Source organism: Platichthys flesus, chromosome 1 (assembly GCF_949316205.1).
Source record: "Platichthys flesus chromosome 1, fPlaFle2.1, whole genome shotgun sequence".
In the NCBI taxonomy this organism is placed as follows: domain Eukaryota; kingdom Metazoa; phylum Chordata; class Actinopteri; order Pleuronectiformes; family Pleuronectidae; genus Platichthys; species Platichthys flesus.
The window spans coordinates 29,523,404-29,538,690 of record NC_084945.1 but is presented as its reverse complement, the minus strand read 5'-3'; the positions used below and the strand labels follow the sequence as shown (position 1 = coordinate 29,538,690).

Here is a 15,287-nt window from a genome sequence, read left to right as displayed (position 1 = left end):
TGGCCTCGCTACGAGGTGGGATACAAAGCATTTTGTCATAGAGATGGGGCAGATTAAATGGCAAACTAGTCTCAGCTATGCCAATCCCCTCTCCATGGTTCACCTGGAGGTCCTCAGTGAGCCAACTCCACACCCTCATTTTCACACTGGCTCTCCTGGTGTATCTGACTGTTGGTTTCGACAATCGTTGCCCCCATCTAATCCCAGGTGAAAAAGGTTTAGTGGCTCTGGTTTTTGGGAGCTATTCAATCATCTTGTGAAGAATCATACTTGATGATTGACTTAACATTGATATACTAAAGTATGGCTCAAATGTAGGAATAGTTGAATGGAAACCATACAGGGCATGCATTTTTCAATGTTTTAATAACATTTGTTACCTTTGAGGATCTAAAATGTGTGGTATGGTCTTTAAGGATTTCAACACTTTTAGTGTTGTATGAGATTTGATTGTAATTTTATAAAAGGCTTATCATTTTTGTGCCCATCTACAACTGGCATCCCTTTTCTCATTTTGTTTTGCACCATTTGGACCTCTTCCTGCTTTCTTATAACTAGAACTAAATGTTGCCAGTGAACACTAATGCGGATTAGCTTCATAGAAACTTTCCAGTAGAAATGGTTGAATTGTGGACCCTTCCAAGGGCAATGGGGAAATACTCCTTCCTTTTTCTTATCAGTTTGCAATAACAATATGGATCAAAATCTAATCCATAGGCACACACCTACAGTGAAGTAAGCCACCACATTAGAGAGAGATTGTATCCAATCTGACTGAATAAAATGTTTTGGGTGAAGTATTCCTTTAAGCTTTCGTCAGAGACAAAAATGTTGTCAATTTCTTCAAGATCTTTGTACAGGGTTGTTGTAAATGCAAGATTAACTAATGTTTTTCCTAATTATTTACAATTATCTTATAAGTCAAGAGAAAAAAAAGAGAGCATGATCAGGAACTCTGGAGGGGACATGTAATTTAAAAAGGAGACCTATAATCACTCCCATTTGTTAACAGTTCACATGTTTCCATTAAAACCAGGATCTTTCCTACTTTTAGTAGTTATTTTAATAAAGCAACATTTAACACAAACTATAATATTTCCCAGCCATCACCAAAATAATCCATCAAAACCTTAACCACAGTGGTGTGAGAAAATAAAGCACCATTTTTATGATAGCCTACTGAAACCATTTAATGTTGCCCTATTTTACACCTCACATTCTTTAATTTGAATACTTTGGGTCATCTGATCCAATCATTCACAATCTATATCATAATGCATGTAGCAGAACTATGTTTGCATACCAAACTTAAACCTGCATGTCCAGGTTAGCTGTGTTGTCAGAAGACACAGATTGCTGATACTGAACTATGCAGAGCTCACACAATAGGCCTGGCTGACCATCCGGGCCAGAAAAGCCTTGGCTGGACAGATTCTCCTCATGCCGATGGTATTACTGTTGGAGGTCTGCGATGGCTGAGCTCGACAACAAAAGTTGGTTTTATCCTACTAGCAGAGTGCTAACGTGTCTAATTCCTCTCTAGCGGATCAGTCTGTCTCTTTAGATGCTGCAGAGAAAAGCGAGAGAATACCAAGTTCCACCGCAGTCCAAGACACACAGATCGATCTCATCTGTGTGGGTATAACAGAGCAAGGTTGAAGACTGCTCGACTTCCAATATGCCTCCTCCAAGGTCAGCCAGTGATCCAGGCCTGGGAGGCAGGGTTAAATGAAACCCATGGAAGCATGTCGGAAATGTTAATTATGGTTGACCAGGCATAAATAACATTGTCAGAGGAATTAGAGTTTCTGTGTGCTGAGATCCACTGACATGGAAAGAAAGGGTTTTGGAGGAGGGCCTGTGCTCCCACTTCTCCAGGAAAAACTGTTTTCTAAACTGTATAAATCTGTGCACTGAATATTTACCTTTGACAGTGACACACAGGTTGAAGGGCAGAACTTGGAACACTTTTGACACTCATCTCTCTCTCTCTCTCTCTCTATCTCTATCTCTCTCTCTCTCTCTCTCTCTCTCTCTCTCTCTCTCACACACACACACAAACTGGCACCATAGGGTCTGGGGTGACATCACTTACCCAGGGGAAGCCAATTTTCCTATTTTTGGTGACCAACAGCCAGGAAAAGGCTCTCTCTTTCCATCACTCTTTCTATTAGAGTCACTCTCACCATCAATCCCCTCTCATATCTAAGTTTTTAACACAGGAGATAAGGAAAGGTCTGAGGGTTGTGAGATGCAGGGAGGCTGTTGCAGCTTGGTGGTTTTCTTACAAAAGAGCAAGAAAACAGTATACAAAGACCTCCATTCATTTCAATTCTAATTCAACTGTCAAGCATGTCAGCCATCTTTTTCACATTTGATTTGACTCCAGCTCGGTGAGCTGACTGCTCACTGAGCAGCTTTGACCAGAGAAACTCTGTGTTTCACTGTTTCCACTGTTCTTCTACAAAGACACTGACTGGCTGCTTAACGTGAACGAGCTCTGATCTCACTGCTCGCGTCGCTCTGAGCAAATGAATGGGGGCAGGTATGGATACATAGAGTGGGTAATTTTGCGCATGCGTTAATTCCACAAATTAACCAAGAAATGTGTCATTGCTCAACATCAAATTGTCCATAATACTTAGTAAAGGACAAAGTAAAAATTTGATCCAAAGGCGGTGATATCCACAGGGTATTAGGTAAAGGTAACAGCAGCCCATCCTATAATTGCTAAGTATTATGCATGGTTTGTATTTTTTTGGGTGCTTTTGTCATCATGATGACCACTCAAAGCATTTTATATTACAGTTTGCCATTCACCCATTCAAACAAACACTCATACAGTGCAACTAAGCAACACTTTTCTATGAAGGGCCATTCAGGGTTAAGTATCTTGCCCAAGAACACTCAAGGCCTAATTATAGTCCTGCGACTGCAACCGCGGAAGGCCACGCAGCTGCATCGACGGACTCGTTTTGGTTTATACTTCTCTAACGTGCTGTGCGTGTTGCAACGCAATTCACCGCCAGAACACTAGGCCGAGTAACGTTTTTTTTTCAAAGACAAAACACACAAAGAAGAGACGTCTTCTTCGTCGTCGACTGTTTATTTACATCGCCACTCCGGCTCCTCATAGCCTATTTCTGGCAGACAAATCGGCCAGTCAGTGACGGGTTATACAAGTGGTCATACTTTCGGATCTCTTCTGCCAAGTGCTCTTCTATTTGGTCCATATTCATTCTTCTAAATCTTCCGTGATTTCCGCGTATTGTGGGGCATGAAACCGGAAACTAGACTCCGGACGGGATGTCTTGCGTGCATGCGTGCGTCCGTGCAACACGAGTATAATTCGGCCTTTAGGCATGCAGATGGGGAAGACTGGGATCAAACTGCCGATCTTCTGGTTGGAGGACGACCACTCTACCCCTCAGCCACTGGGATTACCCTAATTGTCAAGACTTTGTCAACCTGCTGGTGGTAGTAAGTGATGTTTGTGTTGTCTGTAGGCATCTAGAATGACCCGCTCAGATGAGGACAGGGACATTGGGTGGGATGCCTGGGGCCCCTGGAGTGACTGCTCTCGGACCTGCGGTGGAGGAGCCTCCTACTCTCTGCGACGTTGCCTCAACGGAGGGTAAGCCTCATTTAACAACTCATAAGACACAATTCGACCGCATGTTCGAAATATTGGATTGCATTATGGAAGAATTCAATACATTAAATAAGAAAAAATCCAGAATCCGACAAATCCAACAAATCTGCTCACCATGACATTTTCAACAGAGAGCTATAATGCTGAATTGTTATGTTAAGAAGATGTTTATGCTTATTTGTATTGATCTGGCCACAATTCCTCTCTGTGATGATTTAATTATTCCCTCCAACATAATTGCTGTGATTTGCAAACATGGTGATATAATAGTCTGATGAAAAAACATGAGCAATCAAATAATGAGACAAGATGAAAATAACCTATAGAGAAGGTACATTTCCTTTTGTGTATTACAGTAATAAAAACAACTCAAAAAGATATACAAAGACAAATCCAAAACATCAACTTCATAACAAATCAGATTAGCAACCCTACAATCAAACCACACAGCTGAATTATGGGATGGAAATTCATCTTGAGATTTGAAATAATATAATTCTCAGAGTTGCTTTTTAATCTTTATAATAATAAGCTCTGCAGAGTTTACAAGCATGGGTGCTCAAAGTGGAATCACCACAACACAACTGGCTGCAGGTTCACATAAGTCAGAACTTATACAAAGAGGTGTTACATGAGAGATGATATAACAAAAAGAAGACCTCAAAGACATGAAAGACATGAGATCATCATCTATGTCTTATCTGCTGTGTCCGTCCGTCCCCGGTACCAGTTAGAGGAAAAACCTCACCCTACCGTCCCTGGTACCAATTAAAAGAAAAACATCACCAAATAAGGGTTCCATCCTGTCAGGTAGACAGTATCACAGCAGTGAGACACCTAGTAAGGGGATTTCCAATACCTTAGACACTGGTCAGCGGAATTTTCCATTACAATTACTAACCTGTCAAAACTACCCCACAGCCCCTAAACACAGAGGGCCCTCCAAATGGCCGGGGTCCTCAGTGTTGACCACCTTATAAACAATTTAATCTAGAACACTAAGTCCCATTATGAAAGCCTATTTAAATCACAAGATCTGGGTTTCTATTTGAATCTTCACCAAATTGAAAACAGTATCAGTAGTGCAAAAATCCCAAAAGTTTATGATCAAGATCCATGAATTAGTCTGAGAAATCAACGACAATGTATCAACTCATACTGTCTTGAGTCGTCAACGCCACTGAAAACAATCTACTGAAAACAGTTGTGTTTCCAAGAAAAGCAGGTCGCTCTGGATGGGATACTGGGGAGTCAGGAAGGCGGGGTCTGCGTTGGGTGTGTCCTGTATGTTCCTCACACTGATAAACACACCAAGTGTGTAGGTTTCAAATCCCTGCAGTTTTTAAAAGCCAAATCCGGCTGTCTGCCTCCACTGTCTGTCTCAGCCTGTCTCTGCTCAGCGATATGCTGTGTTGCTTCTTGCTGAAGTCATCACAGCCAATCTATTTCAGACTTTGCCCTGTTGCAACCTTCTCTACAACACATTTGTCTCCATTATTTCTGACTACAAATGAGTCTCACTTTAAACCTCCATGCCACTGCTGAAACTTTTCACCCTTTGGCCATCAACGACATGAGTTGGAACTTTACTGACTGCTGATAAACCACCGATATAGTAAATAAACACAGCAGAGCTAGAGCTTGTTAATTGGCACCTTGTGGTTATGAGTTGATACGAGAGGTACTCAAAGAAAGATAATGGAGGAGAAAATACAAAGTGGCCTTTCGGTTTTTCTGATCTAATGCTAAGCGAGTGTTGCTTTTTTCTTCCTGTGAGTTGTAGAGTTACCAGTGTTGAGAGACAGATGTTAATGAGACCCTGAAGACCGTGTCAACTTAGGTCGCAGCTCTCTGTTTCAGCTGCTGATCCCATTTTCCATCATAAATATAAACTGTAACTGAAGAGACTGAAACAGTAGACTGAACATGATAGTATTATAGTATAGTATTTATCTATTATTTATTATAGTATATCATATTTTATTTTATACCATACAGATACACTGGTTATGATGACATGAACACAAATTCACGAGAGAGAGAGAGGTAAGGTAACAGTAGGCAAAAGTCTGAGAAAGGAGGATTGAGATGCGGCTTGATTTCATATTTACTTATACTAAATTTGGTATGTAGTGTTCATTAGTGACTACCCTCCCAAACACTACAGATACATTTTTACAGTTGACTGTTATTTGGTGATATTTTTTTTTAAATATGCATGAGGGTCTTAATGAATCAAGAGGAAGGAGGCCCACAGAGACTGCTTGTGCTATGAATGTTGCCCAGAATCTTGTGCTACGCCCATGTGTGTGTGTGTGTGTGTGTGTGTGTGTGAGACACTACCGGGCCTCACTAATTGTGTCCAGAGATCGTAGTTGCTGCCAGTAAGAAGCTCACACAGACTCAAAGACAAACACTTGTGGGACAGCTGCCTTTTTGGGAGAATTTTTTTTAATGACTTTAGAGTGTGAATCTCCCAATGCGGAGGAAGTCTAAACAAATCAGGAGAAAGATTTCCAGAATCATTTCCAGATGCCTGGAGCTGTGATCACTGTTACCAACACAAAGGATACAAATACACACATGTATATGTGTATATATAAATATGTTTGTGTATATCTCTGTTTGTCTTGTGTGTTGGTTACCATCATCTTTATTGCCCTCTTAGGACTCATCTGGCTAAAGTGAAAATCCAGCTACAACACACACGCATCTCTCTCTATAGTTGTGAGGACACTCATTGGCGTAATCCATTTCCTAGACCTTTACCCTAACCTTAACCATCACAACTAAATGCCTGACCCTTAAACCAAGTCTTAACCTTCAAACAACCCATTGAATCTATAAGGACAAGCCCAAATGTCTTCACGATGATGGTATTTTACCAAAATTGGCCCTCATAACTATTGATAGACATGCGTGTACGTAAACGTGTGCGTCCAAACACACACACACACACACACACATCTTGGCTATGGGTTCTCTCGAAATTGGTATAAAGTTAAAGATAAAAGCATCTAAAAAATATTTTTTTCTTCACTTTACTTTCAAAGTCAAGGTTATGATTGTGGTACACAGCAGACCAAAGGCAGGCTTCAACTTGTAACAGTCAAATAAGATACACAATGAAGATAATACATTTAGAATAAGCGTGAAATATGCAATAAAATAATCCAAATGCTTTAAATAAAGTCCAGTGATGTGTTGATTTAAATGGGGGGAATGGAAAAGACATGAACATTTCCCTGTATATGAAAAGAAACGTAAAGTGACGTTTAAACTGTGTTGTGGTTCTATTCATATACAAATGATTTTAATTGCATCACTATCTAACACATGTACTGACAAAAGCATGTGAGGAAATAAAGCTGTATCTGTTATCTTTTCATTTTACAGTGAAAAAAGTGAGATCTACATTTAAACTCATCAATTGTGCCTTATTTTCCATAATTAAATGTAGGTAATCATTTTCAAGTTTTTGCTTTAAACTTTGCAAGGAAATAAACGTACCCCGAAATCACACACACCATGTTCCAGTCTGTTCCTCACATTCGCGGTTGTCTTTTCTTCTCCAGTGTTAAATGTGCGAAGCTCTAAGTGTAATTCATTCACTCCTTATATCATTGTGAGTTATTAACATATCAGCATCTGTCTCCTGACTGGCTGTAAGAATTTATTTTCCTCAGTTTTTCAAATGTAGTCAAACCACAAGTTGTAATTATCCCTATTTATTTTCCCAGCTGTCAAATTCTTATCTACAGACAACAGAGTGCTTCTGATTCACAAACCAACGTGTAAATCACAATCAGAATGCTTTTAGGTAAATGGATATTGTCCCATTGCTACTTTGTACCTCTTCAAATAAAAATAAAATAAGTTCAGAGCATGTGCTTGTTATGTCAATATGCTGTTTGATGAGATTTTTTTTATACTTTCATGACAGAGTAGAGCTGTAGATGAGGCGTGCTCAATGCATCATGTTGGTGCTTACTTATAGATCTGTACCTTATAGCTGCAGTATTCAGTATTTACAGCAACAGTTGATCAAATGTCTTATGTGTATAGACATCTGAGACTAGTTGTTATTGGTCCACCTTCACTTGTTCTCTTAGTGAAAAACCGGGAAGCAGACGGATTAGAGAACAAACATGTTCAAGTTTAACAGTTAAACAAGTTTTAAAAAAAATTGTAAAAACATGAAAAAAGCTTAAAATGTGATCACGCTTCCTGAAGCAAGCAGAGGTTGGCAAAGAGCAGAGTAACAACCCTCAAACCCTCAGAAGCAGTTATAGCATCTCTAACACTTAGGGTGCATGAAGATCTTAGTTTGGTAATGAACCAGTCCTTTTGTACGTTAGGGTAGTAGTTGTGACAGTAAGGGAGAAGATGAAAGGAAAACATTGAAATAAAGTGTAATTCAACATAAAAATATGATATATTACCTGCAGTGGCAGAATGTCCAGGACAAGTAAACTAATGCATCAGACAATAAGACAATGAGTTGATGTTCAAAATTAGCAAAAAACAATTAAATGAAGTGCAAGTTAAGATTTAATGGTCCTTTTGAATTTACTTAAACAAGCAAACCAGAACATGTCGATGACATACTGATTCCAAACCAAGGATACTTTTAGGTGACCCGCTACTATGATTATTAGATGAAATAAAAACTTACAAAATTGAAAGTATGACTCCACATATTGCTATTTATGAGAAAAATAAATACAAAACGTAGGGCGTGTATTCTTAAGTGTGTTACAACTGCCTGACTACACAACATGCTAAAGCATCAGTGATCACATGACACCAATCCCCCAAAATGCCACAGGTTCCATTGATCTTAGAAAGTCTCCCAGAGGATGTATCAGGATGCTGCATGTCCTGGGGTCTGGGCAATATCACACAAAGGTGTCAAGAACCACCAGGGTCAACTCCTATTGGTCACTCTGATCTAAGACCTGTGAGGTCAACGGGGCCAGTATAAGGAGAGGTCTCCCCAAGATCTTCCTCTTTCTCCAATCCTCCCGAGGGCGGAAGGCTGCTACAGCCTCTCTTCTTCCATCTCTCCGAGGGTGGAAGGCTGCTCAAGCTCTGATCCAGCTTCCTTCTCTATCCAACCCACAACCGGAGGTCAGAGGTGCAGCTCCCCTGCCCACCCTTCACAAGGAAATCTCCTCGCCCTTCAAGCTCTACAAAACTCCTCGTAGCGACGCAATGTCCTGCAGGAAAACTTCAACCAGCACCTGAGCACACGGCTCGACAGAATCGCGAATGCAGAACTCTACGACCACAAAGCCAGGAGACGTCACAGAACTGCAAACTGAACAGCAACTTCTTTTCCTCTTTCTCTCGGACTGTTAACATAATCTGGGCTTAATAATACTAATACTACGCTAAGCAAGACTGTTTATTTGATCGGTGTGTGTTTATAAGTTTGATATATGCTGTGACGTTGTAGTAACAAGTTATTTGAAAGTAATTGTTAGTTAGGCCCTTCACAGGCCTCCTTTGTAGGTCTCTCTGACTTTTGCATTATCTGATTAACATCTACACAGACACACGCATAGTCTCCACCTAGTTAAACCTACCCCCGTAAAGCAACCTCAGAAGAAGGGGGGGGGGGGGCTCTTATCTTAGGGACCATTCTTTAAAGCATGCTAATTTACATTCACACACACACTCACACACCTCCTTGTTAGTTAGTTTGATTGTTTAGTAACTTGTGTTTTTATACTTTAAAAACCGTTGCACTGTTAAGAACTCCATAACCTTCATTGTTCATTATATAATCTTTAATGGTAAAATATTGAGATTTCTAATTGAACTAGATCTAAATGAGACTGATCTTAATCAATAAATTGGCAATCTTTTCCCTTCTATGAAGGGTGGTAACCCGCGAGAACTTTAACCAATTAAAGTTATGATTTAATATTAATATTTTAAATATTAATGTTTTATATTTTATTTTGATAACCAAATTTATTGAGTGCCTAAAGGCACACCCTTCTGTGTGACTGCTTGTGTGGCTGTAGTGGACAGGCAGAGGGGGATATTTAATAATGTGGTTGGTAAAAGTGGTAAAAAATTAAAACTCCAGGACAACAGAAGGGGAATACAAACAATGGGATGCATATTTGATAATTTATATCAAATAAAATATTTGATCAATATTATTTAAAATCATTTATCAGTGTGTTTCCTGTCGCGATACACTTGTTTCAAGCGGAAAAAATGGCCTCGACGTCGAAACGATCGCTTCACGGCACTAGGCAGCCTTAGCGTGCAATGCAGCGCTTCAGCGTCCGGTGTGACCAGCACAACGGTTTAACATGGGAGTGGATGGGAGCCAGCTGTTATTTAAGGCTTCCGGTCCGGTCCGTCCGGTGTGAACCCGGAGTAATGCTTCTTGGACGGGGGCCGCAAACTGATCACCTGGGCAAAGTTGTCTGAAGTTGAAAGACCTGAAACACACGATGACCCCAGATACTATCACAGAGGATGTTTCATTAGATGTATGTTAGTTACAACCAACAGAAAGAATACTGCTTGTGTGAAATGAAACAGATTGCATTACAGTGATCAAAAGTACATACTGCGTTGTTGCATTTTTCTTCAGAGAAAGAAAAAACATTGTGTGTGTGAAGAAGCCAGAGACCTTCCCTGTTGTCTTGTCAGTGTTATAGGTTTAGTGGAAGACTAATGGCCAGAGCTGCAATGACCCTGAAAACAAAGTTCAACCACCTACACACACAAATTACACTAACTGGAGGACAGTAAGTGCAATTTAGTGGGAAAATGTACCAACAGTCCCATGAATATGGAGCCGTGGCTTGCTGTTGTTTGGGCCTGGATTAGCTAGGAGCTTGCTGAATGGTTTTAGTTGTTTTCAGCTCCATGTCTGCCCTGAATGGCAGATTATGCCAGGCCTACTTTACACTGGCATGAATGAGCTGCTACCAGTTTAGTCAACTGTTATTGTAAGCCTGCAGGAGAAATGTAGACTTTACGGCAGTTAACACACACAGAGAGATTGGGTGTTGTTATTGTTGGAAAGGGTTTAACAGCGTGTCCATGCTGTCATGGGGAAATGAATGTTATGCCATGGCACATTTCACACAGGGTGGGAATTTATTCTGACACACTGTATGTGTGTGTGTGTGTGTGTGTGTGTGTGTGTGTGTGTGTGCTTGTTTGTGTGCAAGTATTTTGGACTCTGCCAGCTGGAGCTTAGTGAATTGCTGAGATGGCTGCTGGCTCAGTTATGTGTGCTGCAGGTGGGCTATTCTGTAACCTTACAGTTGTGTGGCTTTGTGCATGGGTATGTTTTTGTGTATGTGTGTAGTCATCTATCAAGTTGAGTCTGTACTTAAGGAATTTGCCTGCAGTACTGTCTGATCCAGAGAAAATTGAGAGAAGCTCATCAAAGACCAAGGTGAGAAAAAAGGGAAAATATTCAAAACTGGGAAGAGGGAAAGAACATATTGCATGGGAAAAACTGAGGGGGAGAGAAGCATAGCAAATGAAACAGAACTAGACAGTGTGAGTGAATATAAGTATAGAGCTTCATGAATAGCTGTTCATAACTTAACAATATGAACATTAGGCACATGAAGCAGTTAAATCCAAATAAAAATCTGATAAATCAGAGGAGGGATGAAATGCCCCAAAATCTTAGCCTTAAGTAAACCAGGTTTAATGCGCAGAAGATATTTTTTTCACCAGACCTTAACTCTTATTGGAGACAGTGCCCTTTACAGTCATCAGCAAAATATCAGATTTTGAAATAAGTTTAAGAAGAATGGGTCAATTCTAAGGTGTAGTGGAACCAGTTTTTCCAGATCTACCATAATTAATGTATTTGTAAGGTAATTTACCATCTGTACGATGTCTAACCCTAACCCGGAGCCAAGGTGTTATCTAATTAGCATTTGACTCCGGGCGAGGCCTTCTGAGCCGCTCTCGATTCACCATTGGAGGAAACCAACCCGGAAAGTCACTCGTGATTGGTTGGTAGAAGAACTATTCTACCAAATAGTTTGGTTGCGATTGGTCACATTTAGTCATTGCAGCACACACGTGGGGTAAACCCCTCCCACACAATATTAATAATAAAAATTAATTTATAGTTGTTACTAATAATATATATAATAATATTTAATTTATTTGTAAGCCTTTACCAAAAGCAATGCAGTTAATTAAGATTCATTCATGTGATGCTTGATGTAATATGTGAACATATTGTACAGGGAAAAAAACATGAACAAGGTATATGTTGAGTCAAACCTTTATTTACATACAGCACAAATATTGTACAAACACAACTGGCCTAGCCAGTGAAAAGCTAATCAGGTGAAGCTTGAAATGTCTCTTTGCAGCCTCTGGGTCATATGTTATTTGTGGGACTCTGTCCGAATCTGCCCCAGTGTGTAGACGTCTGTGGTGTGTAGACGTCTGTGGTGTGAAGCTGTGAGATCCAGTGTAGCTTCTAGTCTTATTTGAAGCACACAGGTTGTTGAGCTCCTGGCTGTGGAAGGATGGATCGATGTCATCTGTCCCGCTTCAATCAGCTGTAGACACAATCAGTACAATTAGCATAATTCAATGACAACATACACCTACATGCATCTGAAAAATGATTTAATGAATCTAACCTTACCCTCTTTCTTCTCTGCCGACTCCTGAACTCCTCAATGCCGCTGCAAGGTCCGTTTGGTTGTACTGGAAGCTCCTTCATACCGGCTCATAGTGGGTCTTAGGACGTCATAGTACAGGCAGCTGTAAAACAATGAGTAACATGAGTTTATTATTAATTAACGGAAATAGCCTTGCTGCATCACCGTTGGAAGATCCACAGCAAAAATCCTAAACACATACTTACGCACTGCAAATGCGGACTTTCAGCGAGTCTCGGTGTAATGTGCAGTGACTGCGTCATTGTGTGCAGGAATCCGGCTGTGAAACAAAACTATGAAATCGATCAGATAAAGTAAAGCTGGAGGATGCATTTTAAACAGAACAGCTCTTCTTCATTCATACCCTCGCTCCGCCGGCCATTTTCATCACAGCTGTGAAGAGGGAGAGCTTCCTACAAACAAACAAAAACCACGTTTATGAAAAATCTTACAGAGAACAAACTGTTCGATTTAAGTAGTTCATACATATTTAAACATGCACTAGTTCCGCTAAAGCACTTGATGCTTTATTTCACTTTTAACAACTGTCGCGCTAATGTTCACACGTTTTTCAAATCTGAGTTAGCTTAGTAGTTAGCAATGGCTTCGCTCGTTGGCTGGGTATCACCTTTGTTCAGGGACTGTGCATCCGTCTTCTCCGCTTCGACTCCTCCACACCGGGCCCTCGGCTTTGCTTTCCCACGCACTCATCTTCTCCTCCAGGGAAACAGCGTCGTGTCGACTTCAGCAAATTATTAAAACCGAAAACAGAGTCACTTGTACGGAACAAACAACAGGAGCCTCGCATATCTACGGCAGACAGGCTCTGTATTCACGAGGCTGTGATTGGACATCCAGATCAGGTGATGACGCAAACGACTGACGTCCGCTTTTCAGAGTAAAGCTACAAAGCTGTCCTTTTCATCTTAAAGCAGCGGTTAAAACAGCTTTTAAATTTACATTTTATATGGGATGAGTATGTGACTGAGAGGACCAGTTTATGTTATCTGGTTTTAAGTTATTGTACTTACATGATTTCTGCTGTTCTGTGTTTGTACCCTCATAGTTAAATGCACATATTGTAAGTCGTTGAGTGTTTTAATTGAATACTGAGAAAGTTTAATAAGAAGTAAAAATTATGAGGGAATTTCCAGTAATTTGGGAGGACAGATATCTTTATGGAAAGCCAGTAGGGGAGAGCGGGGTAATGTGAGACACCCCTGTATCTAGGCAACGGAACACATTTGTGGTCATTTGACCATTATGTTTAAAAGCCCCTCCTCTCCCCCCCTTGCCGTGAAGGAGAAGTTGGTGCTGGTGCTGTGGAAAGTATGTTTTTTCTTGCTTTGAACTTAATAAACTGTTGTGTCAAAACAAATTGAATAAGGTAGAAAAACTCCAACATATAAAACCATGTGATTGATGCTAACTGAAGATTAGCCTGAATTGCTAAGAGATGTTTTCAAAAACGGTGGCTGTGGGGTAAAGTGGGACAAATGCTGTGGGGTTATATTACATTATAAATGTTTTATTTTTAATGTCATAAACATTGTAGAAAAGCCATCATGCCAAGAAACTATACACCAGGAAGACAACCTGGGGCCAAACACCCCTCGCAGAGATGGAGAGTGTAGCTGCTGAGGTCATGCAAGGAAAGAAGTCCTTAAGAAAAGCTGGAAGGGATAGAAGTATTGATAAGAGAACCCTCAAAAGATTCATAAAGAAAAAAGAGAAATGAAAGTAAATCAGTAGCCTGGGGTGCAGTAGCTGAGGTAAAGAGAATATTCACAGATGAGATGGAGGAGGAGCCAAACACTTGAAACAACTAGCTGACCAGTTCCATGGCCTTGCTCCAGTTATGTGCCGTGAACTGGCATTTGAATACGCAAAGAAAAACAATATCCCTGTCACTGCCAGTTGGACAGAGATCACATGCATCATAATAATCATAAATGTGCTTAATTGACCAATCCCCATGATTCTATTACTTCATTTCTTCCTGTTGAGCGGATTGGTGGTAGATGTGTGGTTAACACATCCACTGTGCATTTAACCTGCACAATTGAAAAGTGACTGTAATCATGCCACTCTGTAGTGGTTGAGATTTAGGATTGTGTTTTGGATAATAATAAAATGCTGAAATGTGCTTTTTCATAGCATTGATTTTGCTCGTGGTATACAATGTAATTAATTATAGCATACTTACTTAACTTAAGATAAATTTACAATTTCAGGTTTTGTATTTATTTTAAGCCTAGTGTACTAAGGCCAGGCCGTTTAGAAAAAGGTGTTATCTGCTCCGAGGGAAACTATCCTGATTTGCATTTGTAAAGTGCAGAGCTTTTGCATTTGCATGTGAAAGCCTCCCCTAGGCTTAGGAGAAGGGGGGTCAGCTCCAAACATTTTCAGGCTTGTAAAAAGGCAAGACACTGATAACAGAAATTTCACCAAGAATTTCCTACGACATTAACTGGTACAAATTCTTCTTTTCATGCAGTGTGGACCATTACGTCTGTATTAACTTATCTCTTCTCGCCATTCCATGCTCTTCAGACGTATTCTTAAATATTATGTCTCGACTTTTCCTGAGTAGCCAGTTGGTTTGCTTTGTACTTAAAGTATTTCTTCTGTTTTTTTTTTTACTTTATGGAGCAGAAGCTGTGATGGCAAAAACATCCGCTACAGAACCTGCAGCAATACGGTGAGTCGTCTTATGATTAATGTTAGTTCTAAAATGGTTTTAAGATAATACCTGTTAACTTGAAGAGATAATCTATTGATTAGTGTCCTTGCATGAGGTGCATGTATAGCTTAATCATGGATCTCTTTTTAGATCCCAAAAGATCTTTTGAGCTTAACATGAAATAAACCAATAAAAGTGCCGTCTCTCATCCCTGTAAAAGCCAGGTGTGTTTCCACAAGGTTTATCCTAAGTTCAATTAGCAGCGGTGGATCACTTATTG

The 15,287-nt window shown here is 40.2% G+C and overlaps 1 protein-coding gene and 1 long non-coding RNA gene across 3 annotated transcripts in view; one reads left to right on the top strand and one right to left on the bottom strand.

Annotated features, from left to right (window-relative positions):
• The window catches only part of LOC133955895 (ADAMTS-like protein 3), a 232,242-nt gene that overhangs the window by 132,820 nt on the left and 84,135 nt on the right, over positions 1-15,287 (top strand). For both annotated transcript variants that reach the window (XM_062390903.1, XM_062390904.1), the window contains exons 4-5: positions 3,507-3,634; positions 14,980-15,025. In XM_062390903.1, coding sequence (XP_062246887.1) covers positions 3,507-3,634; positions 14,980-15,025 — 174 coding nt within the window. The remainder of the gene's footprint in view (positions 1-3,506; positions 3,635-14,979; positions 15,026-15,287) is intronic.
• On the bottom strand, positions 11,921-13,175 carry LOC133955884 (uncharacterized). The gene is made up of 4 exons (XR_009920936.1): positions 12,953-13,175; positions 12,531-12,737; positions 12,309-12,427; positions 11,921-12,219 (listed from the first exon to the last, which is right to left on the bottom strand). It is a non-coding gene; the product is annotated as an uncharacterized LOC133955884 (long non-coding RNA).